At 56.6% G+C, this 26,422-nt stretch overlaps 10 protein-coding genes across 10 annotated transcripts; 3 read left to right on the top strand and 7 right to left on the bottom strand.

Moving 5' to 3' along the window:
• Nucleotides 1–697: 697 nt before the first annotated feature.
• LTHEOB_7414 (Nuclear pore complex protein an-nup82) lies at nucleotides 698–3,456 on the bottom strand (the record flags this gene model as incomplete). Its single annotated transcript, XM_035516778.1, has 3 exons — nucleotides 698–1,993; nucleotides 2,081–3,076; nucleotides 3,127–3,456. 3 exons carry the CDS (start codon nucleotides 3,454–3,456, stop codon nucleotides 698–700), a joined length of 2,622 nt encoding a protein of 873 aa, XP_035371385.1.
• Nucleotides 3,457–3,814: 358 nt separating this feature from the next.
• On the top strand, nucleotides 3,815–4,553 carry LTHEOB_7413 (Nuclear cap binding protein subunit 2; the record flags this gene model as incomplete). Its single annotated transcript, XM_035516777.1, has 5 exons — nucleotides 3,815–3,880; nucleotides 3,943–4,055; nucleotides 4,107–4,151; nucleotides 4,203–4,394; nucleotides 4,445–4,553. The coding sequence occupies 5 exons, from the start codon at nucleotides 3,815–3,817 to the stop codon at nucleotides 4,551–4,553; spliced, it is 525 nt and encodes a 174-aa protein (XP_035371384.1).
• A 400-nt stretch (nucleotides 4,554–4,953) lies between these two features.
• Nucleotides 4,954–5,890, bottom strand: LTHEOB_7412 (Pyridoxine; the record flags this gene model as incomplete). The annotated part of the gene is made up of 2 exons (XM_035516776.1): nucleotides 4,954–5,551; nucleotides 5,607–5,890. The coding sequence occupies 2 exons, from the start codon at nucleotides 5,888–5,890 to the stop codon at nucleotides 4,954–4,956; spliced, it is 882 nt and encodes a 293-aa protein (XP_035371383.1).
• A 617-nt stretch (nucleotides 5,891–6,507) lies between these two features.
• LTHEOB_7411 (Glycoside hydrolase family 17) lies at nucleotides 6,508–9,555 on the top strand (the record flags this gene model as incomplete). The annotated part of the gene is made up of 6 exons (XM_035516775.1): nucleotides 6,508–6,578; nucleotides 6,656–7,075; nucleotides 7,158–7,413; nucleotides 7,479–7,502; nucleotides 8,013–9,042; nucleotides 9,095–9,555. 6 exons carry the CDS (start codon nucleotides 6,508–6,510, stop codon nucleotides 9,553–9,555), a joined length of 2,262 nt encoding a protein of 753 aa, XP_035371382.1.
• Nucleotides 9,556–10,063: 508 nt separating this feature from the next.
• LTHEOB_7410 (Transcription factor CP2-like protein 1) lies at nucleotides 10,064–10,510 on the bottom strand (the record flags this gene model as incomplete). The annotated part of the gene is made up of 1 exon (XM_035516774.1): nucleotides 10,064–10,510. One exon carries the CDS (start codon nucleotides 10,508–10,510, stop codon nucleotides 10,064–10,066), a length of 447 nt encoding a protein of 148 aa, XP_035371381.1.
• Nucleotides 10,511–11,296: 786 nt separating this feature from the next.
• On the bottom strand, nucleotides 11,297–11,782 carry LTHEOB_7409 (Oxoglutarate iron-dependent oxygenase; the record flags this gene model as incomplete). The annotated part of the gene is made up of 1 exon (XM_035516772.1): nucleotides 11,297–11,782. The coding sequence occupies one exon, from the start codon at nucleotides 11,780–11,782 to the stop codon at nucleotides 11,297–11,299; it is 486 nt and encodes a 161-aa protein (XP_035371380.1).
• Nucleotides 11,783–11,970: 188 nt separating this feature from the next.
• LTHEOB_7408 (Oxoglutarate iron-dependent oxygenase) lies at nucleotides 11,971–13,581 on the bottom strand (the record flags this gene model as incomplete). Its single annotated transcript, XM_035516771.1, has 3 exons — nucleotides 11,971–12,819; nucleotides 12,924–12,990; nucleotides 13,124–13,581. The coding sequence occupies 3 exons, from the start codon at nucleotides 13,579–13,581 to the stop codon at nucleotides 11,971–11,973; spliced, it is 1,374 nt and encodes a 457-aa protein (XP_035371379.1).
• A 1,412-nt stretch (nucleotides 13,582–14,993) lies between these two features.
• LTHEOB_7407 (Woronin body major protein) lies at nucleotides 14,994–17,562 on the bottom strand (the record flags this gene model as incomplete). Its single annotated transcript, XM_035516770.1, has 4 exons — nucleotides 14,994–16,119; nucleotides 16,375–16,744; nucleotides 17,254–17,355; nucleotides 17,451–17,562. The coding sequence occupies 4 exons, from the start codon at nucleotides 17,560–17,562 to the stop codon at nucleotides 14,994–14,996; spliced, it is 1,710 nt and encodes a 569-aa protein (XP_035371378.1).
• An 840-nt stretch (nucleotides 17,563–18,402) lies between these two features.
• On the bottom strand, nucleotides 18,403–19,605 carry LTHEOB_7406 (Epoxide hydrolase; the record flags this gene model as incomplete). The annotated part of the gene is made up of 1 exon (XM_035516769.1): nucleotides 18,403–19,605. One exon carries the CDS (start codon nucleotides 19,603–19,605, stop codon nucleotides 18,403–18,405), a length of 1,203 nt encoding a protein of 400 aa, XP_035371377.1.
• A 1,408-nt stretch (nucleotides 19,606–21,013) lies between these two features.
• On the top strand, nucleotides 21,014–25,169 carry LTHEOB_7405 (uncharacterized protein; the record flags this gene model as incomplete). Its single annotated transcript, XM_035516768.1, has 5 exons — nucleotides 21,014–21,049; nucleotides 21,125–21,356; nucleotides 21,969–23,537; nucleotides 24,432–24,958; nucleotides 25,047–25,169. 5 exons carry the CDS (start codon nucleotides 21,014–21,016, stop codon nucleotides 25,167–25,169), a joined length of 2,487 nt encoding a protein of 828 aa, XP_035371376.1.
• Between the last annotated feature and the right edge of the window lie 1,253 nt (nucleotides 25,170–26,422).

The following is a 26,422-nucleotide window of genomic DNA, read 5'->3' as shown; positions in this document are numbered from 1 at the left end:
CAAGCTGGCGAATAGCCGCACGCCCTGCATATTGCCGATACAGGGACGGCGGAGAACAACTGACCAACGAGCGAAACGAGCCTGCGAACGCCGTGATGAGCGGCCGGGAGCGCCAGTCCTCGCACGGCCTAGTGTTGAGTGAGCGCCGGCTCTGCGCCCGCTGATTCGCCATGTGTGGCCGGGGAAGTGTGATGGCCGCTGCTGCCCGTGCCTCTGTTAAGCGCCCGGCGCTTCGGCTGTCCGGCCTGCGTGCGACCCAAGCACCCTCCATATCTCTAGCTCTGCCCTCGACCTCGGCGAGCCGTGTGATCTTGGCCGTTACCGCGCGCCTTGTACAGTGTCACGACATTGTGATGTGACCTTGGATCTCCGTGGCCGCATGTATCGCGACACTCAAGCATGCCGTCGTCCCGCAAGCTTCGGCCAAGCGCCGCAGCATCCCAGCACTCACCACCAGCCAAGCTCCGAGAAGCTGCGTGCGCCCGGACGCTTCTTGCGTTCGCCGCCTACGTGTCGTTCTTAAGTCCGCATGCCACCAGCCACTTTCGCCCAATCATGGCGCAATCGGGCTCGAACCGCTTGGTATTATTTCCCCTTTAGGTATCTCGAACTAACCTCCTACTCCAACCGACATCGCCTCTCAACATCCAATGCCGAAGCTCAAACCCGTTCAACACACCAATCACCCCCCCTCTCCTTAATATCCGGTCGCGCCAACCGTCAACTTGCGCAACTTCTTCGTAGCCGCCTCCACCATCGCCGTCTCGCGTTCCAGCAGTTCCATGATCTGCTTCACCTTGACCTTGCGGAACTCGCTTGGTACCTGGACCCCGGTGCGGGCCTGTTCCTCCGCCACCGTGTCCTGCAGCTCGCTTGCTTGCTGGATCAGATCGTCCTTGAGCTGCTTGACCTGCTGCAAGCGCCTCACTGGCGTTGGCTCCACTTCGTCTTCGTCAGCCCCGTTGCGCTCCGCCCCGCTGCCATTGATGATGGCCTGCTTCATCTTGTCGACCTCAGCGAACCAAGCCCTCTCCTTGTCGCTGAGCTCCCTAGTGCCGGCCTTGTTCAGCTTATTGCGGAGCCGCTCCGTGCGTTCGAGCAGTTCCTTCTGCCTCGCCTTGACCTTTTCGATCCTGCTGTCCACCTTGGCGCTGCCGATCTGTTTGTCTTCGCCCTCCTGTGGGAACTCCTCGTCGTCACCTGTGACACCTTCAATCTGCTGGGCGACGTCATTTGCCTTGCGGATCTGATCTCTTAGCTCATCCTGGAGGCGTTGGCAACGCGTGTACAGGCTGGACGCCGCCTGACCCAACTGCTGGGTCTCTTTGACAAGGACGCGATGAGCCTTAGTCAGAACATCCAGCGTGGCGGTCGAGAGGCGAATTTCTTGCTTAAGCATGAACTTGTGGCGTTCGGGAACTGCTTCAAGCATCTTGGGTAGCTGTGATTGGTAGTCGAACAGCGACTGCGGGGGTTGATAGGCCGGCCAGGGCTCCGGGATGTTGAAGCGCTCCGCCTCGTAGTCGCCATACGGGATCAGCCCATAGCCGTCCCCATAGTAGTCGGACTCAGGTGAGTCGAGTACCGCAGAGTGTGGCTGAGATCCTTCAGACGTGAGCAGAAAGTACCCCAACTCCGAGTTGGAGATCGCGATGGCGGCTGAGGTGGACTGCAAAAGATCGCCATGCTGATCCTGACGATATTGAATGATGCTCTCCAGAAGGCTTCCAGAGCCCCTCATGATTGCGTCGATCCTCATGCCAGACCCTTCTGACTCAGGGTTGCTGAGCTCATCTTGCAAAGGTCGGAACCAAGCCGTCATGCTCACATAATAAACGCCCGTCTCGGTTGAGATAAACAAGGACGAACCACCCTTAGCATCCCCAGTGAAAATGGGGCTGCAAGACGGCTCTCCGTCTTCCGACGTCTGAAATTCAACCGTCTCGAAGAAAATCAGTGGCGGACAGTCGTAATTCGGGATGATGGTCGTGGCCTACATTTGATGAGTCAGCAAGATACGTACCATAAACGTGCTGCTAGAAATACTTGCCTGTTCCCTTGGAAGCCACTGTCCCTCCACCCCGTCAAAGTCAATGAAAATGTGCATCTTTCCCTGGCTGGTGACAACACCAATGACAGTGACGTTTGGATCCTCCCGGTCGCCATCAGTATCAATTTGCTCCGGCTCATCCAAGTAACCGTCGCCGGGAGTGATGACGATGATATCCGTAAGTTCATGATCAATGTCGAGGTCTGGATCAGGAATAAAAGGACCTTGAAGCCTTGGGATGGGCCCGGGAGCGATAGGACGAGAATAGACTTCAACAACTTCGCCAGTCTTCGGGTCATCCTCAAGTTCATACCTGATGCCCTCAAACCACTCGGCCTGCTGATCGAGGGTCTGCTGCTCGAATTCCTCGTCTTCGGATGTGCCCAGTGTCTCAATACGGGCCTGAATGGGCAAGGCCAGGCTACGCAGGTATTGCGGAGCCGCGTGCTGCGTTGTGTACTGCCACTTCTTAGGGAGGAGAGGACAAAGCGCATAGATGTCTCCGTTCTTCATGGCAACCCAAAGCGTCAAGGGACCCCATCCACGTTCTCCCTTCTTTCCACTCGTGCCAAAGGTAGCAGCAGCGACAGCCATCTCAAACGAGTCCGGGGTGAATCCGGTCTTGTCGCCGATTCGGGAAGCCCTAAAATCCTCCATCGAGTCCACACCACTGGCCAGCTTCTTGAGGTCAATTGCCAGCTCTGGCTCACTGAATGACACCCGGTTCTCCCTGTTGAATTCCCAAAGGCGTACATTGGCGTCGGCCGTCACAGTCACCAAGCAACGGCCGTGCCTTCCAAGCGGATGCCACAGCGCGGACGCCAAGGGAGCCTGATCCAGAACATGGGCCGTGGGACCGAGTTGGAATGTCTTGAGTTTGATTGGACCAGTATCGTCGGTGGAAAGGTGAGCTGGATCGGGAAGTAGAGCAATGTGGATGGTGTGCGAGGTGCAAATGGCCATGTAATCCTCATTCGGCGAGATAGAGAGCTCGGTGATTTCCCCGGAGACATTCGTTTTCAGAATCTATCGTGTATCAACAGTGCAACCTTTGAGCAGAAATGGTGAGATGTTACCCTGTAGGCTTGGCCCTCCTCCACGTCTGCAGATGGCTCACGGTCTCCCCGAGCGCTTCTCCAGCTGCGGCCGAAATCGCGCCTGTCCTTAGGCAGACCGCGTTCCCGCAGGTGCAGTAGATTCGCCCAGCGAATCTCGTTGCCTACCACCACGAATATCTCATTGCCGCGATGCGCGATGGTCCGTTTGGGTCCAGGCTTCTGCAGTTTGTTTGTGCCGTTGGTGAACTTGCGCGGAGATTTGCTCCTGGAGGAGCTCTGATCGAAGATATCGAAGCCCGGCGCGCCGCGCGAGAGCCACGCGGGAGTGTAGCTGAGGACCCTAGGCATCGCGGCGGCGTGAAGGTCTCGGGGCGGAGGTCAGGAATACGGCACGAGCGCGGTGAGAGTCCGGATGATGCTCCGACTACGCGCCGAACAAAGCGGAGCTTGAGCGAGCACTCGTGGGAGGTCCCGTTCGGATGGCGGATTCCAATGGATTGCGGTTGTGGGCAGAGTGCACGAGGCGTGGTCGGAGGAGCTCCACGAGACGCGCCTGCTGAAAGTTCCAACGGCGATGCGCTGCGGTCGGTGTTTCTGCGGCTAAACTTCCCGGCCTGAGCTTCAAACAAACGCAAGGCACGAAGCTTCCGCGCCTCTTCAAGCTTGCGCCGACAGACTTCGCAGCCCTCCCATCCGCGCTGTCACCATGCGCCAGACTACGCGCAACACCGTCGACCGGCTCGACAAGCCTAGCTCCTACGCTGCAAGCAAGGTAAGCCTTCTGCTCCTCAATCGCGCCTCGTCTAGGACCTTCTCAGCTCACAAATACCACAGCAACGTAGGAGGAGATACGTTCCCGCCGAAGGCGATGCCCACGACGAGCGCGAGAAAACCCCGGACTTCGAGGATAAGCTGAAAGACGCGACTACTCTCTACGTCGGCAACTTGTAAGATACTGTTTCGATTGTTCTGTTGCTACAGAAACTGAGATTACGCAGGTCCTTCTACACTACTGAGGAGCAGATCCACGAGCTTTTCGCGAAGTAAGTAACCAATTAGCTGATTGCAGCACCAGCGCTGACATTGTACACAAGATGCGGTGAGATCAAGCGCCTCGTCATGGGTCTGGACCGCTACCAGAAGACTCCCTGCGGTTTCTGCTTCGTCGAATACTACAGCCATCAGGATGCGCTCGACTGCATGAAGTACATTGGCGGTACCAAGCTCGATGAGCGCATCATCCGTACTGACCTTGACGAGGGATTCTCCGAGGGCCGTCAATACGGGTACGTGGGATCGCATTTCGGCCTTTTGGATACGGCTAACAGGGTTTCAGACGTGGCAAGTCGGGTGGTCAGGTCCGCGACGAGTACCGTGACGAGTATGATCCTGGCCGTGGCGGTTGGGGAAGGGCCAACGACCCCTACCGTGACGACTACAGGTAAGGATCTTTGGTAAGGACTTACCAAGGATCTTTGGGGAATTGGGGCGTTTTTTTACGTCAAGTCTTTAAGGTTTGGCTATTATGATCTAACAGTCGGCTGCGGTAGGAGGTACTGAGCGCCCACATCAGAATTGTGTGCGCGTTTACCTCAGCGAGCAGATTCGACTTCATTTACCGAAGAATCAGAGTTGCATCCGAGCGGCAACCTAGAAGCCATAAGGAGGATGCTGCAGGTGAATACCAAGAGGGTCAGAACCATTTCTCAAGAGCAATCAGGGGCGGCAAGTATAAGAAGGAAGAAATTCCTCTGAATTCTATTCATTTACAGTTCTTGCCCAGGCCTTCTCCATGAACGCCGTGAGCCAAACCCAAATCTATCGTTTCTATTGACATATTATGCCTCACCGTACCGCTAGACTCTGCCGCTTCTCCACTGCTGCGAGTACTTGTTCCAACCACCACGCATGAATGCGCGAATCGCCCGTCAACTCCGGATGGAAGCTTGTGCCGAAAACATTTCCTTGTCTCACGGCAATGATGTCGCCCGCTTCGCCTTCTTCGCTGACAGTAACACCATTCTTTGCAAGAGCCTTGGCACGACCAGGAAGCCTTGCCATGATTTCGACATGTGCGTTGAAGTCTGCCCGCGCGACATCGTCCTTAGGAACCTTCGAAGGTGCAACGATCGTCTCCTCCTTGGCCGCCTCCTCAGTTTGAATACCATCCATGTGTGGTAGCAGCTTCTCTACTACTGGTGCCCGAATGAATACGCTCGGGAAAGGGTGCTCGTTGGTCTGGGTGTCAACTGCCTGAGCAGTGCGAAGGAATGGGAGGTCAAGGTCTGCGGTAAAGGATTCGGTTTGACGGCCGAAGTGGTTGCGGGACACGCGGACGTCGAGACCGCCGATGAGCTCCTGGCCGCCCTTCTTGGTACGGTTCGCAGATTCTGCGAGCAAGATCAGGCCAGCGCAGGTCCCCCAGGTGGGTTTGCGTTGCACCCTGCAGGTTGCGACCTGTTAGTCATAGTTGCTTCCGGGGGTTGAGGATATTTTACTTGACAAAATCCCGCAGCGGCTCCAGCATGCCCGACCTCTCAGCAACAAGGGACATCGTCGTGCTCTCGCCGCCGGGCAGGATCAGAGCGTCGCAGGTTGCGAGCTCCGCGGGCGTGCGCACCTCGATACAGGACCAGTCGGCGGCGGCGGCGTCATGGACTTTCCGGGCGCGCAGGCTCGCGATGGCCAGGCGCAGCAGCTGGATATGCTCACTGAAGGCGCCCTGGAGGGCGAGCACGCCGACGGTGATCTGCCGCTTCGGGCTGGCGTTCGTCGCGGTCATGGTCGGGGCTGCAATGGGTTGTTGCGGAGGAGTCACTCGCACGACGCTTGTGGGGAAAAATGGCCGACGGGGACGTTCGCCGATGACGCCCGCACCCTATCTTATCGCCGCCCTAATGACGCTGTCCCGCCTCCGCCTCTCCACCGCCGGCTGCCGATTCCGGATCCGCCGGGCCGTGCGCTCGAATGGTCACAGAAGAGCTCTAGAACGATACTATTTTCTTATGCATTTTCTTTTGTCTTCTAGCTCAGTCGTCTGAAACTTACTCTAGACTTCACGTTGCCCGTACCATTTAGCGGGGACAAGACTTGCCAGAAAAGACACGTCTTGCGTACTTGCCTTCATGGCTCCTGCCACGCAGATGGCTCGTTGCTTGGAATTTGCGGCTCCGTAGGCATTCAATGGGGTAGTGGCCATACGACCCGAAGTCCAGGAGCACATGCGCTAGTCAAAGTAGTACTTTCTCTTTTCTTCAAGCATCGCAGTCGATATCCTTAAGTCTCCTTGCGCTTCATCTCTGACTTCATTTCAACCATCCTACACGGTGTCCTCTCATTTACAGCCCTTTGATCCGATCCTTCGATTCAGTATCATAACCTTGATAATCTTCTCTCAAAATGAAGCTCCAGGTGTTCTCCATGCTGGCCATGTCCACCACCAGCCACGCCTTTCTTAGAGGTTTCAACGTGTACGCACCGTTTATCCCACCCCTCAACCTTCTCCAACCCACAGACGCTCTTGCTCATACCATACCTCTCTCTCCAGAGCCGCAGAGAATCCCGATGGCTCCTGCAAAACGCAATCCGACTGGGAAACCGCCTTCCGGGACCTTCAATCGCTCCCCACCTCCAGCGGTCCCTTCAACCAAGTCCGTGTCTTCGCCTCATCCGACTGCGACACGCTGGCGCGAGCGGTGCCGGCAGCGCTCGCGACGGACACACGCCTCCTCGCCGGCGTCTGGACGGAGGACGAGGCGCACTTCGAGGCCGAGAAGCAGGCGCTGTTGGTCGCGATCCTGACGTACGGCGGCGGATGGATAACGGCGATCAGCGTCGGCAGTGAGGATTTGTACCGCAAGGAGGCGGATCCGCACAGGCTCGCGCAGCAGATCTACGATGTTAGAGGGATGGTGAGGAGTGTGGGTGTCGGCGCGGCGGTGGGACATGTGGATACGTGGACGGCGTGGTGAGTTTGTGTTGCTGATGTTCCCTCTCTTCCTTCAGCCTTCGAGTCTCTCTTTCCGTCTAGCTGACATTATTTTATCAAGGGTCGATCCGGTGAACAAGCCCGTCGTCACAGCTGTTGACTTTGTCGGCTGCGATGCGTATCCCTACTGGCAGGGCGTCACGGTCCCCGAGAGCCTCGACACCTACTTCAAAGCCATTGAAGACACCAAGACTGCCGTTACTGCGATCAAGGCGGGCCTCGAGGTTTGGGTGACGGAGACAGGCTGGCCGGCCACCGGCAGGACCTTCGGCCGCAGTTTCGCTTCATCCAACAACGCCGAGGGTTACTGGAAGGCCGTCGGTTGTGTTTCGTAAGGCAATCTTACTCGGTGGGTGTCATACCGAGCTAATCAGGTGTGCAGGTTCCAGCGGCTGAATACCTTCTGGTACGCGTATCAGGATTACAGCCAAGAGCCTAGCTTTGGCGTCTTTGGAAGAGACGGAAGTCCTCTGTATGATTTGTCTTGCTAAACATTCGGAAGATGGTTGGTGGCAAGGAAGTCAGCCTTGGCTCACGATGACAGTATGACTTCCTGGGAGAACACACTAGCATTTGCAGCTCCTACAGGTCTTTACGAATTTGATTGATTGCCTCACAAAACTGAGCTTCGGAAGTATAGGACGGCCATCTGCCTCCCGGTATTGTTTGCCCAGAAGTGTCCGTGTCGACGCGAGCTCGGAGAAAAGGCAAGGTGGAGATCAGAGCGTGGTCGCAATTGTTGCCATACGTTTGCATCTAGACAAGTGCTTCATGTGCGGTTGCGAATGGATGCCATAATTGGGTGAGCGGCAGCGCGCTTTCTTCATAGACCCGAGACAAACGCCCAACATAGAAAGCTTAGACCAGCTACTGGTAAAATGCAGGGTCCACCTCTTAGAATACTTCTCTTCAGTAGACCTGCCGACCTTACCCGAGCAACTTCTTCATTCCTCCGCAACCCAGCCCCAGCGCATTCTGGCCGACGCACGCGCCCTTGTCCACCATGGCGGGCGAAGGACCTGACACAACCACCGGCGGCCTCAGTGCCGGAGACAACCACGCTCAAAACACTTCTGAACAGCTACAGCCGAGCTTCGTCTCACCTGAAACTATGGCTTCGGCGTCGCCGTACGTTTTTACCAGCAGCGCAGCGGATGGCGAAGGCCAGGGCGAGCCCAAGAAGACGAAGAAAAAGAAGAACAAGAAGAAGAAGACCAAGGGCTCGGCCACGACCACGACCGCGACCGCGACCACGCCTGCGATGCCGACCGCCGCCTCGTCGAATGTCAATGCGGCTCCTCCTTCCCTCTTCGGCGGTCCTCCTGCGGCTACATCTACACCTGCAGCATCCGCCACGACCACACACTCGCGCGCTACAACTAACGCATCTACGTGGGTCGCTTCACCTGACGGCGAGGGTGACGTACTCTTCACCTTCCCTAACGACGACGGTCCCCTTATCCGCAAGCCTACGCTTCTAGTTAAGAGCTCCGTCCTCGCATCCGCATCGCCTGTCTTCCGCGCCATGTTCGGCCCGCACTTCTCTGAGGGACAGAACCTGTCTAAGCACAACAAGACCAACCCCAAGAAGATATCTTTGCCGGAAGACCGTGCTAGCTCAGTGCGAGTCATCTGCTTTGTCTTGCATGATAACGAGAACCACGAGGGCTTGTGCTGCATAGGTTGTCTGTTTAGCTACGCTGAAGTGCTCGACAAGTATGATCTGAAGAAGAAGATGACGCACAAGAGCGAGGAGTGGGTTAAGAAGATGGTACTGGAAGCACGGGAGCGGAACTACTCTGGTCCTGATGACCGCGAGCTACTTGGTGTGGCTTACGTCTTGGAAGCGCCGCGCGCTTTCTTCCACATCTGCAGGGATATGATCCTGTACGAAGAGGTCGGATTTGAGGATATGAGCGACCAAGCCGTACCTGCTAGCATCTTGCGTACGTCTTATTTTTTTTTTAAGAGTTGGGTTTGATGCGCTAACCTCGACAGTCGCCATGGAGTCGACCAGAACCGAGACTGTACACAAATTGCCTGACATGGTTAGAAGCCGCATACTTCGGTGGGTCGACATGAGCGACGGTAACATGAGCGATGACTGCGATTGCGACCAGAACTGCGGTGCCATCCTCGCCTGCACGTTCGGCATGGGCTTAAACGACATCCTCGAGCCAGAGGATTGGGATGATACTATCGCCTCGTTCTTCGATTACTGGCTACATGCGACCCGCCCATCCACTGTAAAGCGCTTGCGGACGTTCGCTAGGGAGTTAGGCGTTTGTACGGCTTGCCGCTCTGCCCCTTCGCTCGTCGACTGTCTTGTTGAGTTAGAGGCCGATCTGAAGCGCTGGTATGATAGTATCGAGGTGCCATGCCTTGATTGCCGCAAGGGAGATGATGAGCATGTGGAGTGTCCCAGTGGCTCGTCCAAGGAGGATGATTATTGGAACTGAGGAAGCACAACGGGTGGTGAGGCTGTGGTTTTGAGGGCTTATTGGCTGTCTAAGACATCAGCTTCAAATGTTCCAGGTTTTTAGGAGTTCTTTTAGAGGGGTGTGGCCGGAATTACGGTGCGTGTTCGGTGTTTCTGATTGATGCCTCAACATGCAAAGCTAAAGATGGCGGTCATGGTAGTACAAAGAAAATTATATAGCCCAATGGCAGATATTCAAAGGATGACTGTGGGGTACATGGACGGCGGTGAAATTGTACAAGAACATTCAAGATGTCGTCGCCCATTAGTGAGTGGGTCGGCGAATATACCTTGTCAGCATCGCCGAAATTCAAGCACACGAAGAAATCCTAGCACGCCCAAGATGATAATTATCATATGCAGGACCCATGAATGTTCCATTGATGCCTAGTCCACAGCGTTGCTAACCCAAAGTCTCACCATAATAATCCGTGCGCAACAACCCTTCGCCCCGCTCTCTTCCCCCATTCCAAATGCGCCAACTTTCCTCAACCCGGCGCCTTGCGCTCGTACTTCATGTCAATACGAATGTAGTCGCCCATTTTGCGCTCGTGCATGAAACGCAAATTCCTCGTCCAGTTATCCGAGTCCATGACGGCGATCGCGGAGGGCATGTCAGTCCAGACCACAGACAGGTCGGGCGACACCCAGCTCCACTCCTCGCCCTGGCCAGCCTGCACCCGCCGGCTCACGGCTCGCATTCCGGCCCGGAAAGTCTCCAGTTTATCCGGGAGCGGGACGTGAAAGGTTTCGGTATACTGCATCTTTTCATTTTCTTTGGCCACGCAGAATATGACATTGATTTGGATGTGCTCGGGCTTGGGTCTGTTGTTGGGTGGTGCGCTTGAAGAAGGCTGTGCGTTTTGATGAGACTGTGCGTATTGCTGAGGTTGTGCGTCTTGCTGAAGCTGTTCGTTTTGAGTCGGGGCCGCCATAGTGAATCGTTGGAGTGAATCTCTGTTTTGTTGCATTGGATGTGGCGTTTCTCGAGGCAGATGCTCGCTCTGATAGCAATGTGGATAGATAGAGTGTCGGATGGGAGTGTGATGATTGCTACTGATGTTGAGTTTCCTTTAAACAGCCTGCACTTACACAGTTTGTTCTGGGCGTCTGTCGGTCAGAAAAATAAGGGAAGTCGTGATAGACGGATTGCATTGAAGAAGGCGCTTTCAAGTTTGTACAAGGAAATTGCGAACAAGGCTGGAAACGAGGATTCTGACTCTGACGAGGGTATTAAGAGTGATTTGAGTGAGCTAGGTGAGGCAAGTGAGGCAGGCGCGGGTGAAGCGAGTGAGGCGTCTGAAGTGAAGGAAGCAAGTTGCGCTTTTGTGCGGTGGCAGCAAGTCTGTCAGAGTGGGTGGTAAATTTTGCTTCCATGTGGGTTCGAACTTTGAAGGGTTATTTATTAGTTCCGCAAAATCCCTAGTATCAAAATCCACGGTGGTCGGACTGATCTGAAGGCTTTGTATTCAAAGTGTACTGCGGGGGTCATTTGTGGTCGCCAAGCGTTGCCTAATCGGGATTCAACATCCCCGAGCGGGTAGCCACCATTTGGTTAGAAGGTTTTCAGCTACCCACCCAGTTGAAAAGACACAGGTGGTAACCGGATCGCTGTGGTGCGTTGCAGCTTGATTACAAACGGTGTAAAAAGACAAAGCTTTCCTTTTTGCTATTTTGCGCTATGATTCCCTCTTGTTTTCCCGGTGTCTCTCGATCAACAGTTAAGGACTGTCCTCCACCGTCGTCGCCATCGACGCCTGTCCATCGATGAGTGAATTCTTTTTCCGGTACCACTCCGCTTCGTGCTTCATCACTGCCTCCCTCTCAAGCTCCCAGCCCGCAGGCTTTTTCTTTGCGGCCGCATGGCTCGCAATCTCGACGCAGATAACGTCCCTGAATCCCCTCTGCTGCATCATCAGCAGTATCTGCTGCCAGTTTCCTTTCCTCAGATGCGACTGGAAGGGAGGCACCTCGTTCACGACATCTGGAAGTTTGCCATGGTGATCGCGAGACAGCCACATAACGTGAAAAGGGAATGTTGCCGTCCAGTCCTCCCCGAGGAAATGGGATAAGTCTTGCTGCAGTTGGAGAATTTGGCAAATGAAGTCTTCGTAGGTGCTCTCAAGTGAAACGTTGAGGACGTCTGTCTGCCAGGCAATCCTGCCAAAGGGCGGATCGGTGAAATGGAAAGCAACGAGCACTCTCATACTTCTGAGTCGAGAAAGAAGAGATGGGTAGCAAAAGGGACCGGCCCAGTGTCAGGGAAAATGGCGCGTTAAATATGATGATATCTTCGCTTGTATTTACTCAATTTACAGAAGCCGTAACATACAATTGGCCGTTAGCAACAACGACGCAAGCGTATATACAAACCCTTCATCACAATCAGCCACATTCAAACCGCAACCCCATTCCCTCTCCTCCGACTGATTTCCTCCGTCCCCGCGCTATCCTCCCACTTCCCGCCCGTCCGCCTCGCCAACGCCCGCCGCAAGATCCACTCCTTCGCGCTGACCGCCCGCTCCTCCCTCTCCCTCCCCAACACCTGCCCCGCCTCCCTGACCTTCTCCTCGATCCTCTCGCTGCCCTCCAGCACCCGCAACACGACGTCGTCCTCCGGCCGCGCAAAGTACACCAAGCTGTACCGCGTGCACTCGGCCTGCTCGCCGGGCGGCGGCGCGACGCGGTGGATGTTGGAGCGGAGGATGCCGCTCGTCATCTTGACGAGGGCGTCGCCGAGGTTGACGATGGCGTGGCCGGGCAGCGGGCGGACGTACGCCCACGTCTCGCGCGCCGTCTCCTTGCCCGGCGACCCCGACGACGTCGTCACCGCGTTGGCGCTGTCTCTCCTAGTCTCTTCCCGGTCCACGTCGGCCGAGGAGGTCGTCGAAGGATGCACCGGCTCCATGCCCGGCGGCAGCAGCACCTGCAGGCCGCCCACGCGGTTGAACAGCACCGTGACGCTGCCGAAGTCGGTGTGCTCGCCCAGCGCGACGCGCGCGTCGTCGCGCGGCTGCGGCGGCGCCTTGACGAAGCGGACCTGGTCGCCCGACGGCGCCGTCAGCCGGTGCAGCGCGGGCAGCGTGCCGCTCGGCAGGCCCAGGCGCGCGTCGAGGATGCGGAGGATGAGGTTGACGAGGGAGTGGGATTCGCGGATGAAGGAGTTGAGTAGCCGCCGGTGCGGCCGCAGCATCGAGGGTGCGGGTAGCGGCGCCGAGTGGCCGAGGATATCATCTTTTGAGGTCTGTGTGAGAGAAAGGAGATTAGCTGGGGACCGGTTACTTGGCGGAGTGGGGGGAGAGTGAGGCGTGGGGAGTGGGGTATGGGGTATGGAGGGGGGAAGCCTACGTTGTAGAACTCGTTGCGATCTTTCGTGCCGTCCTTGTCGATGATGCCTGCGCCGTAGCCCTTGTACCTGTAGCGCGTTCTGTCAGTACGTGATGTTACTCTCCTCAACACGTGCCCCATGTCCAGCGAACGTCCAAGTAAACCGTCCAGATAGCGAACAGAACCAACCACACCTTGCTCCCTTGGGAGAGATCACTCACCCGAAATAACTGCCCTCCGCGCTGAAGTCGTACTTCGTCTTCTCCTCGACCGGAAGATCGAAGAACCCCTTCTGCACCTCAAACAACGTCTCGGCATCCTCCAACAGCTGCTCGCCATCCACATGCACCTCGACCTGCCGCGAGCTCCTCCTCACCGCTCCGCCACCAGCACCCCCACCCTGAACGACCTCGTCGTCATAATCATCGTCGCCGATCTCTCCGCCGCGTAGGTCGATGTAGAAGAAGCCCAGGTCGCAGCACGCGCGCCACAGCGCATCTTCTTCGTCCGCGTCGCCGTGCAGCAGGCGCGAAAGCGACACGCGTACGAGCGGGCACGTGGGGACGTCGGCGGGAAAGGGCGGGATGTCCGGAAAAGAGGAGTGGGGCTTCGATGGAAAAGGAGGAAGAGGGCTGCTGTCGCCGGGGAAGGGGGAGGAAGGTTCCGGGCCTGGTGCCATGGCTATTGGGTGGCCGTGATGCTGATTTGAGTCGGTGCTAGCTGGTTTCGGTCTCTTTCTCGAGGTAATTGCGGGTTTGGATATGTTTTTCCTGAAGAACGGGTATTTTGGAGAAGGAAGAGAAACAGAGAGTAGTACGTGGAAACGAGCTCGGGATTGCCTTTGCGGAGCTAGAGGAACTAGCCGGGATGTGGAGATGGCTTGCTGGGTGCTTGGGCTGGTCTGTTGTTCGAAAGTGCTGTGGAGGAAGGAGAGCGAGCCTCGATAGTGTGCTGTGAGCGAAGGCAGTTACCAGCAAATCAGGAAGGTGAATTGAGAATAGGAAGGAGGTGAGAGAGCACTTGAAGTGAGGTGGGAGACGACCCAACAACGCCAGCAGCTTTTAACACCAGGCGGAGTTAACAACGGGATCAGCGTGACAATCGAAAAAAACGCCAATCGCACCCCGGCTATACCACAAGAAGTACATAAGCCACCACCCTCCTCAACCGCAATCCTACCACACCGACAACGTGTTCTGGGGCCCGCCTGCCCCGCACAGCAAAAAAAGACATCGGATAAGGCGTTCCGGAAATGCGCCGGCGGCGATTGGAGGATGGTGCGGAGTGTAGCTTGGTCTTAGCGGCTCAGTGGATATCACCTCTGCCGCCCTTTTTGCGGGGAAGCGCGCGCTTTGGGGCGGCAACCGAAGTCATCGCACTTACATAATCCATTGGACGGCCAGATCTGGATTTTGCAACGCACGACAACACCACGAATACGTAGCCAATTCGATGGGATTTGGAGTCCGACGAGGGTCGGTGACGCGCCCTTCATCCAATAGGTGCCCGGGTGCCGGTAGCCTTGACGTCGCGGCCCACGAAGATCCTCCGCAGCGGTGAAGGGATGGACAAGCACGTGCGCGCTCACATGACGACCACGTCATTGGCCAATCGAACAAGAGGGGAATGATTATAGAAGGCATCAAGTTCATTAACTATCCACAGGCCGATCGTTTCCTGGAAATCCCATCATCGCATATGCTTCGTTATAGCCCCCACATCCAGTCATTACCCCATGAGCAGCCGGCTAGACAGGCGTACTTGCCAGCCGCTGCCGGAACGCCGTGCAGAGATTGTTCTTTTGTCTTAAAGGAATGAACCAGAAGAAGCATTGTTCGAAAGAAGGGAAGGACGAGTAGCCAAGAAGTCAAGACCCAATGACGACCGTGAGTCGCCTTGATTGGCACTATGGATCTTCTGCCCCTGCTGATGCAAACCGTAAAGGGTGTATAAACACGAGTTGAATGGTTATCTTGGTCCAAGATGGCCCAAGGCTCTTTGTCTAGAAATGTGAGGAGTCGAAGCCTGCATCCTACATCAGCATGTGTCGGGAAGGACTGCGGTTGGGAAAGCTTACCATTGACATGACATCTACAGCCTGGATCCGTGGACGACCTTGTAGTCGACGACAAGCTCGGTGCCCGAGTCGCTGATGACAAGGACACGGATGCTGCCGCGGCCGTTGTCGAAGGCGTCGGCAAGCTTCTTGGACAGGCCACTCTGGTCGAGGACAGGCAGGCCCTGCTTGATGTCGCCGGTCTCGGTCATGGCAACGACCTTGCCATCCTCGCGGATGTCCAGGACGCGGTACTGCTTGAAGACCGGGCCGAGCATGTTCTGCACGATGACCGACGGGCCCGGGTTGGAGATGAAGCTGGACTCCTCATGGAGCTGCTTGGTGAAGAGGTCAACACCAAGGTAGCGGTGCTGGCCAGTCTGAGAGGACGTGGTGATGCGGATGACCTGGCAAGGGCGGCCCTGGAGGATCAGGAGATCGCCAATGCGGATGTGGTGGCAGGGAATGGTGATGGTGTTGGCGGAAGACATGGCGCTGGTGCGGGCGGTCTCGTGGTAGGTGGTGAAGGTGGAGCGGGCAGGCCTGGGCTCGGGGAAGAAGTCGGAGGCAGGAGGGGGCGGGGGAGCAGACGAAGACACGCGCGGCTTGGAGGGGGCGGTGTAGGTCTCCTTGATGACTACTTCCTCCTTGTCAGAGGGGTGGTCGTGGTGCTCGTGCTTGTGGTGAGAGTGGTGGGAGTGGCCGTGGATCGGGTGCAGAATGCGATCGGCGGCTTTGTGGAGACCGTGACGGAAGCTGTGGTAGTGACCTTCGTCGTCGTAATATCCCATATCACGCTTGTGCTTGGGGGGATCAACCGTCGTCCGAGAGGTCGTGGACTCTACTCGAACCGACTGCGGGTAACGGCTGTCGACAACCTCTTCGGCGCGACCACCGTAGCGGGGCTGCTCGGGGGCAGTCTGCGAGTAGCGGTGCTCCTCGAAGTCGCGGCCGTAGCGAGACTCGTCAACAATGGGGCGGGTGCGCTCGCGGAAGTCACGCTCAGTGGCGTCGAGCTGCGACTCAGCGAAGGTGTTGGAGGGACCCTGGACGGTGCGGTAGTCGCGGTCGTAGGTGCGCTCCTTGAAGTCGTTGACGTCGTAGGTGCGATCCTTGACGTTGATCTGAGCTTCGTCGTAGCGTTGGTAGGGCTCCTGGTAGCTGTGGGTGGAGAGGGAGAATGTCAGCGACGATCAATGGCAGAAGAGAGGCAAGTAGGTAAGCGAGGAAGGGAGAGCTCAGCTCAGGTCCACGGCCGGGGCCGCCAGTGTGGACCATCGCTGGGCCAACAGAACGGCAGGATGACGAAACCCGGCTCCCGACCGATCCGGGCGGAGCCATTGACGGTCTGTGTGCTGTGCTATGCTGTGCGTTTGTTTTGGGGCATGCGGCGAAGTGCCAGGGCGCGCGACTTACCGCTCTCTCTCGATGTCTACTTCGTAGCGGTCGCGTTCAATGCGCTCGCTGCGGGGGTACCGGCGGTCGTCGCGCTCGTAGATGCGGATTTCCTCTTCGCGGCGGCCGGAGGGTCGGTGGCGGTCCTTCTCGTAGACGCGGACTTCTTCTTCGAAGCGGTGCTCCTTACGGCTGGGCGCGACAGAGGCGGCTTCGGAGGCGGAGTAGCGACCTTCGTGACCTTCCCGTCCGACGCGCGAAGCCTTTTCAGAGAGGTGAACTTCACTCTCTACCTTGACCTGAGAATCCTCTGCTGTAGCAGCGTCACTCCGATACGAGGACGGGAAGACACTGAAGGGGATCGGGACGCGGGCTTCAAAGTCCAGATTGACTGGAGTCGGGCGTTCCTTCTTGCAGCCCTTCCGAACCGGAATTCGAAAGGAAGACAAGAAAGAACTTCTTGGCTCCTAAGGGGGAATGTGAGGAAGATATCTCACGGGCGGGTGGTGAAGAAGGTGAGGATGGGGCTGCCAGCGTCACGATCTTATGAGCTTGCTCGGGCGCCGAAACGTAAGGGTGTGCAATTGGCTGCAGGCGCGGGCGGCGGGAGCGAGTGATGGAGACGGTGAGATGAATGGTAGCGAGGAATCGACTGGGCTGTTGAAGTAGGCCGACGAGTCGGAGGGAGGGCGCTGCCTGCGAAGTGGGTACAGCGAGGGAGCTTAATGCACGCGGCTGGGCAATGCAGCAGGGGCCAGCGCGAGCGATCATAACAGAGCTATGCCCGGCCGAGACAGCTTTCCCCAGCCCCGCAGCCGCACACTGGCCGCCCGTTGGTCGTTGCATGTGCTCTCAGGCACGCTCGCAGGCGATCCAGCGCCCGTCACGCTGTTGCCATACCAACATCCGAGGTCGTCGCGCCCGCCTGCCACTGCGGTGAATGGCGCGACAGCTGGTCTTTCTTCTGAGGCGGGCAGGGCGCCGCCCAGTGCACAATTGGCACTGCACAAGGCAGAGCGCGGCGTGCATAACACCAATGCAATAAGCACCAAGGCGCTCCCAAGATGCCGCAGCCGCCCGCATGCGAAACGACGCACCGCTGCGGCACCTTGCCCTGCCCGGGACGCCCGGCCGCGCGCGATCGCAGGCAGCCCTCGTCGCGCGACTCCACCGCTGCAGCTGCTCCCGGTCGTCGTGGTGGTGTGCCATTGGCGCGGGCTCGCAGCGCTGCCAAAGTCGGCGCTCGTCGAGCGCGCGCGCTGACGCGCTGAAGCTCTGACGGCAAATCCGCTAATCATGCCCACAGCTCCCCAGCCTCCCCAGGCCGCCCGCGCCGCTCGCCATTGGCCGCGATGCCTGCGCGGCTGGGCGGTGGCTTGCAGCTTGCAGCTTCTGCGACTGCTCTCCACGCAACGCCGCACCAAGGCCCGCAGATGGCTGGCAGCAGCCAGCCTCGCCCTCACATCGGTGTTGCCGCCCGCCCGCCCGTTGCTGCAGGCCCCCAGAAAGGTCGCCTCTGCCCATGCAAACGCTCTGGTACGAGGCTCCTGCCTGGCATTCCCTGCGGTCCAGAAGCTTCTCACCGCGACTCGCGTCCTTGCACATGCGATTTTGGCTGCTGTTGCATGTGCTACCGTAAATAAATCACGCTCGCTCGACCGACCCATTAAATTCGGAGCTGCCTGCCTTGTCCAAGCGAGCCTTTGTGCCGAGTGACGCGTGTGTCTGGCCTCGCCTGACGCCATGAATCGCTAACCCAGCTCAGCTGAAAAATACGAAAGATAACCACGACTATCCGCCATCCTCAGCAGACAAACCTGCCATGGGGCGCGCTTTGACCTACTGGAGAAGACCCAAGGACACGTGCGAAGCTTCTGTACTGGACTGGGTGCTATGAATTCTGAGGTGAAGTCTGGTTCTGCATACCTAACCCTTGCGTCCCAGATCCGTCAGTGAATCGTCTTCAGGTAGGCCCGACTGTTTAGCTTCTCATGTCTCCTACTACTCTCTCAATAATCTTGCGTCGGATCGACTGCGTCCAAGCTTCTCCTACAAGCTCGTCACAAATCTTAGGATCTTCTCCACGACGATCTGCGGCTGCTCTTGCTGGGGCCAATGGCCGGCATTGTCCACAAACGAAACTCCTCTGAAGTCGCTGCAGCTTTTCGGGAAGCTCTCCAGTGCTCCAGGCACCTGGTAATTCCCCCAGTCGGCCGTCCCTGTCACGAATTCGCTCGGAACATCGATCTTCTTCCCCACGAACAGATGGAGATCTCGCGTCTGTTTCGGGTCGGTCTGACACCGATACCAATTAAGCGCGCCCTGGAAACCATTCCGCTCCCATTCGCTCACGTACACCGCAAGGTCCTCGTCTGACAACCACTTCTCAGTTGCACGTGCGTCCTCGTTGGCCATGTTAGACGACACAACGTCAGGCATACTGGCCGAAAGCGGCATGACGTAGTATTCAGGCATCTTGGCCAGCTCTGATGCATTCCATTCGCTCAGCGGGTATGGCTTGTTAACTGCCCAGTCTGCACTCTTGAGGTGAAAGTATCCCCGCAGGAATTCCTTCAGGCCCTGGGGTGGATTATCCCAGTCCTGTGCTGCTTGTGCCGTGCTGTTGTACCACTTGTAGTGCATGCGGGGAGGATCGAGCGATGCAAGTTCTCCTTGAATGTCTCGTCCAACTATCGTATCTCCTTGCGTTTGCTCCGATGGCGATTGATTCGCAGTATTGAACGGAAGAGACGGCGGAGGTTTGAATGGATGGCTCATCATAACCACACTCTTGAACACATCAGGCCTCATCAACGCACAGAAGCTTGCACTGACTGCTCCGAAGTCATGGCCGACGACGCATCGAACCTCAGTGTATCCGAGAGCCGAAACCAGCACCAGCATATCTCCGACCAGTCGCGTCATGGTGAACTGGGACAAGTCAACAGTAGAGTATGGCGAATCATCCCAGCCTGTGGTTCGACCGTAGCCACGCTGGTCCACGGCAACTACGTAGAATCCAGCCGACGAGAGCGGGTGCATGATTTTTCGCCAAGAGTATGCGAGCTCAGGGTAGCCGTGCAGTAGGAGGATGAGTGGTTTGGTGCGGGTCGAGTCGAACCCTGCCTCCAGAATGTGAAAGGAGAGACCGCAAGCGGTGTCCGGGATCTGACGCGAAGTGATGCCTAGCGGAAGAGGGAGCGGTGTAAGATCGGCAGAAGCATCTGCCACCTTGGCCTTGGATAGGAACATGGTGGAGTGTTATGGATGGAAAGGCAACTTAGGTGTAAGTTGGAAGATACAGAGCGTCGCTGGGTGAGTCGATCGTGGACCGAGGTCAAAGAGACCACCTCTTTCGGTATTTATATAGGAGGAGCAGTTGCAGCACTGGAGAACTTGCGGGTCGGGAAGGAGACTGCGGGGAAGGCGAACGTGCCTAAGGCAAGACCCTGCCTGACAGGCAGAGCACGCGCACGCGGATGGGGGACGATCTGCACTGCATTGGCCGGTAGCAGCAGTCTCCAGTGCCATGAGTGGTCTACGGGATATTACAGAGGGGTGCTGCAGCCGATGGCTAGCGCGAATAATAGCAGGGCTCTAGAGCATAGCGTAACTATACCCCAGCTCTGCCTTAGAAAAGTAACATACGTGGGTAGCTGAAGCTATCGTCCGGACGAGAATGTCAAATTTAAAATTCTACATACAAGTCCGGACGATAGCTTCAGCTACCCATGACATGAGCAAAAAAAAAAAAAAACAAATCCACGGCTGCGAGAGGATATTGTACGCATTTGCCTCCTGAGGACTGGGACGAACCGGTTCTGGTGTTTCTCTGGGTTCCGAGCAGACCGACGCCGGATTTGTTCCAGGCTGGACGGTGACTTGTCGGGACGCTTGTCTGTGGTTTGACGGCGGCGCAGTAGCGTCAGCAAACTTTAACGCTACGGTACGGCCGGCGGGCCCTCAGCCTTGCCCGATCGCCAGAAGCGTCATCCTGTCTCCTCGTGCACGCAAGGTACCGGCACAGGTACAAGGCTGGGCGTCCGCGTGCCAGAGGGCAGGCGCAGGAGTAGGCTGTGGATGCATGCCAATCAAAGGTCTTTGCCTAACAGGGCCTCCAATGCGTTTCAATGCGCTAGGCCAGCCAACGAATTTCCACCTCGCCGGCGTCTTTTTTTCTCGCCCGGCGCACAAATGCCGTTAGCGACGGACGAGCACTGCCGTAAATGTGTTTTGGATGGGTGTCGACTGCGGTCCGGCCGCTTATGACGACACGGCCAATGCTTGCACCCTTGGTGACGATCCTGGGGCGCATGCTTTCCTTTCTTTCCCGGCAAACCCACTTCAACACCACACGTCGCCGCTGATCGCCCGCCGAGACCCTCTCCTCCGCATCTCCTCGCCTCTGCTCCACCGCCGGGCCACTCATCGTTTCAACACTACCCCGGCTCCGTGTCCTCTGCGTTTCAGCTGCGGCTGCGTGTGTCAGGCGAAGCACCGGTCGCGTTCCACTCCTTTAGGGCCTCCGCTGGCGCCTGTCCAGCACATCCGCGTCCCCCATGACATCAGCCCGCTAAGCCCTTGCTTCCACGACACCACATCCTACGACCCTCGGCTGCTATGACGAGCTAGCAACGCTCCCAAACATCCTCCGTCCATCATGTTCAGGTCGCGCCGGCGCGCGACTTCTAATCCGGTATGCGCCGCGGCTCCGATCCGGCTTTCATTCCCGCGTGCGCCTGCCTTGACACTGACTCAATGTGCTGTGTAGCCCCCGAACCGTAACACCAGCGCCCCGACACCGACCGCTGCCCTCGCTGCCAGTCAGGCATTCCTGAAGAGCGCAAACTCCAATGCATCCCTCTCCTCTGCCGCAGCGGCAGCGGCCCTGCGCACCCACAGCACCTCTCCGGTTCCAGTCGGCAGCATCCAGACGAAGCGCATGCAAAGGAGGGGGTCCTCTGGGAGTTCCTCGAGTGCTCCCGGAGTGCGGAGGCAACCGAGTTCCGGTTCTATGAGTGAGAGGACTTTTCGTTCGCCGTCACCGTCGGGAAGGGTAAGGGCGCCAGCGCCTGCGGATGCTAATGCACCTCCAGTGCCAGCAATTCCAAAGGATCTTTCGCCGGCTTCCAAACACAGGCGTGCCGCGAGTGAAGCTGCGTTAGGATCGGGCAAGCCAGGGGATCGGGGCGCGGGGGTATCCACCGAGCGGGCGCCGCGTCATTCTCCGGACGCAAAAGACGGGTCTCAGAGGGCTTCAATTAATTTTTCGCGACCCATGTCACCTCGAGACACGCCTCCGGCGAGTCCGCCGCCTATGAAGAAAGGTCACAGTGGGTGGTTTACCAGCCCGGTCACGAGCGATCAGAAGCCCAGGCAGGACATCCGCACGACAGCACCTATTGTTCCAAAGAATTCGACTACAAATGCAACTGGGCTGGGGTTATCAATACAAAATGCTGCAAATGCTCCAGTAGCCAAGAAAAAGAAAAAGAAAGCGGCGGGTGTAGAGGGAAGGCATCTATCAGAGGGGGCCATGGCTAGTAAGCCGCGGGGAGGCGCTGCATCTCCGGAAAGTTCCTCGTCGTTGCACATGCAGTCACCGCAACGTTCAGCCCCAGCTCCGGAGCTTCCGCCAAGTCCGCAGAGTCCTCAAAGCTCATCCTTGTCCGACATCTCGACTGACTCCGAGAGTTCCGGTCCGCGATCGAAGCCGTCTCCACTTGTTAGGAAGCCTTCGACGGTGATGGAGAATCCTGAGGTTGAGGAAGAAGCAGAAAAGGCCGAATTGGGTGAACACCCAGGAGTTGCAAAAGAGGCGCCGGTACCAACAATGTCCAAAGAGGGGGGACAAAGAGCAGTCAGCCCGCAAAATGATCGGCGTATTGGTCGAGGTGCAGACTCGGAGAAGCTGAAGCCTGATTCTGGACGTGCTAAGATGTATGAGAGACAATCTTCGCTCAGTCCAGCTCGTTCAGCACATTTTGCGCCAACCGCCGTGGACATCTCGACTGGTATGAAGCATCAGCCGCCGCCAAGATCGATATCGCCTGCGAAATCGGCATTGAAGCACTCGCCTTCTTCCTCGATTCGAACCAGCTCGCCCGTTGCCTCTCATGCTGTTGGACGAGCGCATTCAGATGTTAGTTCAGACGCTGGATCTTATGATGGCTACAAGCCCAGTCCTCGCAAGAAGAAGAAGGGAGTTCGAGTAAGCTTTGAGGAAAATATTACTCGAGAAGAAGATTCACCGTCTTCGCCTTCCTCTCCCGCCGGCCTAGAGTCCTCTCGATGGAGCGGCCGAACTCTACAGGGTATGGATGATGACCTGGATGAAATCATGAAACCCAGACCTGCATTGCCCTCATTTGGGAGCATCAGGAGAGAACGTCGTCCTGTCGGCGAGGAAATTGCTGAGAAGGTCACAGAAACTGTCCCGTCGATGTCCAACTCCACAAGTACCATGGCCGAGCCTCTTGAAGCTTCAAGTGACCACGCCGTCGGTGGTGTCCTTGCTCGAGACTATGAAAGCAAAAGACGGTCTAAGGGTGTAAATGATCCGATTGCACCTGAGGTCACTTCTGTGGAGGGCTCTGGCTACGCCTCAGACGACACGGAATCGAGTCTCGATGAGTCCGAGCCGGAGAGCAACGAGAGACCACGATTCCACGGTGTTGGAAGCGGTGCAACTACTCTCCCTGTCATTCCTGAGAAGAAGTCAGCCGAGGCTTCACCGGCTCTTGAAGTACCAGCAGTGCCTCAAATAGCTGTGCAGCCTGCGACTCCAGGAACCGATGCTGAAAATCAGGAGCCTCCGTTCGAGATGCCTGGCTCATGGTCAGACCCAGATGACGAGTCGTTCGACGAAAGTCTGGCCACTACGACCGCTTCATTGGCGTCTCAAGAACATTACGATACCACTGGTGCAGCCCGTGGTGGTCGCTTCCACGTTTTCTCTGCCAAGGACCTTCAACCAGTCGAATCACGCCAAAGCAGCGTAGACCGCTATCTCGATCACTCAGCTAGTGAAAGCTCAGATGAAGACAGCGACAATAGCAGCATCTACAGTGACGCTGCTGAAGACCTCTCTGAACTAGATGGTGGTTTCGCCTCATTGGATGCTATCGTCGAAAGTCCGATTATCCCACCGCCGTCGGAGACTCATTCTGTATCACCTCCAGAAAGTCCGCTTGTCGACAAACAGGAACAGCAGCCAAGTTCTTCTCAGAAAGGATCAGCCGCACCATCAGCTACGAGCGATGTGAAGGGGGAAGACCAGCCGACCAGGGCAGTGTCAAGCAAACACAAGCAAAAGCCATCTGTGAAAGCCGCCGCTCTTGAATATGACGCAGCTCCGATTCTCAAATCTCCCAAACCGAAAAAGAAAGCGACAGTGGTTCCTGAGCCAGTTGCGGTGGCTGTTGGACCCACGCAGAAGGCAGCGCCCTTGCCACACGCGCGCGAAGCGCCACAACCGAAAAAGCCAGCCCTGAGAACGAGCATGCGTTCGGAAAGGCATACAGCGGATAATAATGGGGCTTCTGCACCAAGTATGCGAAAACCGATGCGGACCTCAATGCGAGATACTCCCGCAGGTTTTGCGGTTTCCCGATACAGCGAGCCTGCTATAGCTGAGGCACGTGAGCCAAAAGGTGCACTCCAGAAGAAAAACATCCCGCTTGCTTCAGCGAAGGCTGCCCCCGCGCCAAATCGGCGAAGCGCGCCTCCGAGCGCTCCGGCTCCGCCAAATCGAGTGTTGACCATGCCTCCTCTTAGTCGAACGCTGTCCAACGATTCGGATGTGTCCGATAGCAGCTTTAAAAGGCAGCGACGCGCATCTTCGTCTTTTACTGATGGTAGATACACCATGCGACGAAGTATGCGCTCTGGACCTTCGCCAAGAGCCCACGCATCTACCCCAGCTCCAACTCTGAGGGCGACCCCATCCACTATGGCTGCGGCACCTCGCTCTTCAAAATTGAGCATTCGGTCATTGTCCCCGACCGGTTCTTTCTTCGGCAAACGGAAACCGATGATCAGCACTCAGGACTCTTCATACCCCACTTTACGGACACAAGGTTCACAGCCTGCCAAACCATCCAGGTTTTCCACCAGCAAGGCTTCGGGACGAGACCTCTCTAAGTCGGGCTCGTCGCGCTTCCAGTCACGCTACGAAGACTCCAGTGATGACGAAGATGATGCCAGGCTGCCGACGTTCCGCTCCCGCTTCGCTGATTCAGATGACGAGGACGATGTCGCAGAACTTTCGTCCGGACTGAGGCCAGTTCGGGGTATCCCGCGACGGGCTGATGATGATGGAGACTCAACGGAGCTCGAGGATGAAGCGAGCGACACAGAGGGTCCTGCATCACCAGCTCAGGCTTCCACCTCTCAAAACGCTGAACGACGTGCTGCGGCTGCCACCAATGGTCATCCCAATGGTGCAACAGCAGGGCTAAAGAACTCTTTGCGCGATAGCAAGTCAGCTACGGACTCTCCGGTTAGCCCATCTCGCAAGGAGAAGCGGGGCTTTTTCGGTCTGGGCAAGAAACGTCGCGACTCTGCAGATGTACCCCCGAAGACACCTCCCGATGCGACCTCCCCTGTGACGACTGGCTCGCCACGCGCTAAGCTTCACAGACGTGATTCCCATGGCCGCCGAACATCGGAATCATGGCCACTCCCGCCTGCAGTTCAGGATGAAAATCCTAACGCTGCTGCAGGACGGCCTACGACTTCTGATGATTCACCAACAAGACCACGCCTTAGCAAGCGGCAGAGTAGTGGCGGGGAAACTGCTGAATCTGAACCGCTAGGCAACGTCATCATTGGGCGCAGTGGCAAGAAGAAGAAATTCCCAATGCTAAGAAAGGCATTTCGCCTCAAGGATTGAGGAAACTAATCCTAATTCATATCCGCAACCTCTAAGCTGTGGTTAATCAAGCCTTTCCCGGCTTTGCATAATTTGCAATACAGCTGAAGCCCGGGTCCATTCATTTGCATGCAGATTCTTGTTTTATTTGTTCGATATCCATGTGTTCGATACTGTAGTCTTTGACTGTTCCCCTCTTTTCACCGTTTCTTTTTTTTTTTTTGCCTTTCTTCACCACACCTTCCTTCAGCATTCAGCGGACGGAGACGGAGTTTTGATACCAAAGAGTGGGCATCTGTTGCGGGATTAGACGAAACTGCTTCGGCGTTCTTTTCAAGATTCTCCCTTTTTCTGCTAATTATCCGTCGTCCGCATCTGTCGCTTTTGAAAGCGTCGTGCCATGCTTCCACTTCCTGGCTTGTTCTACAAGTACGCTTTTCTCACATTTCCTTTTTTTTTTCAAGCTAATGAACGGGCTCCTCGTACGGGGTCGGGATGTTTTTGTTTTGATGCTTCCCTGATACCCGCGACGCACACGATACCCGCGGATTATGTGCCTCCCGCACGGAGCACTGCCGGTGTTCTCCTTTTCCTTTTCTTAATCATCTTGGATTAGTGTTTCATTGTTTTTGTGGATGTGTTATGGCTAGATACCGATTGCTGCGTGTGGCTTACAGCTGCTGAAATGCGAGTTTCCGACAGGGTCACCGTACCCAAATCCTTTTTGTTTCCGAACGCCTTTTTTGCTCTTGTTTTGATGTGTGAAGAGGCTTCACTGGTTGAACGTTGATATCACAAATGGTCCCTCAGCGAGAACAAAATGTCGCAGCAGGTTGGCTACTTAGCCAAGGAAGCTTACGTGTCAGGCTGTAGACTTCATAGGTGGTCACCTCTCTTTCAGTTGCAGTCAAGCAATAATTCGATCATTGCAACCTGCGATGAAAACGAAGAAATAGAGTTTCCAGGGCTGACCGCTTGTGCCACGCTGCTTTTCCCTGAACTTATGCGAGCTTGGCCTATCAGTATCATCAGAACAGTCCTAGACGCCCTGTCACTAAGGAGTCGTAAAGATGGCGCCAATATTCAGCTGCAAGAGGAGGCTATGCATGGCCCTATATTATAGGTGGCGTGTCGATCATCCAAATGGATGCTTGAGAATCTACAAGGGGGTTAGGAGCGCTCATTCTTGACCACTAA

Source organism: Lasiodiplodia theobromae, assembly GCF_012971845.1.
Source record: "Lasiodiplodia theobromae strain AM2As chromosome Unknown scaffold_22, whole genome shotgun sequence".
In the NCBI taxonomy this organism is placed as follows: Eukaryota; Fungi; Ascomycota; class Dothideomycetes; order Botryosphaeriales; family Botryosphaeriaceae; genus Lasiodiplodia; species Lasiodiplodia theobromae.
The sequence above is the reverse complement of the archived record's forward strand: the minus strand, read 5'-3'. Positions and strand labels throughout refer to the sequence as shown.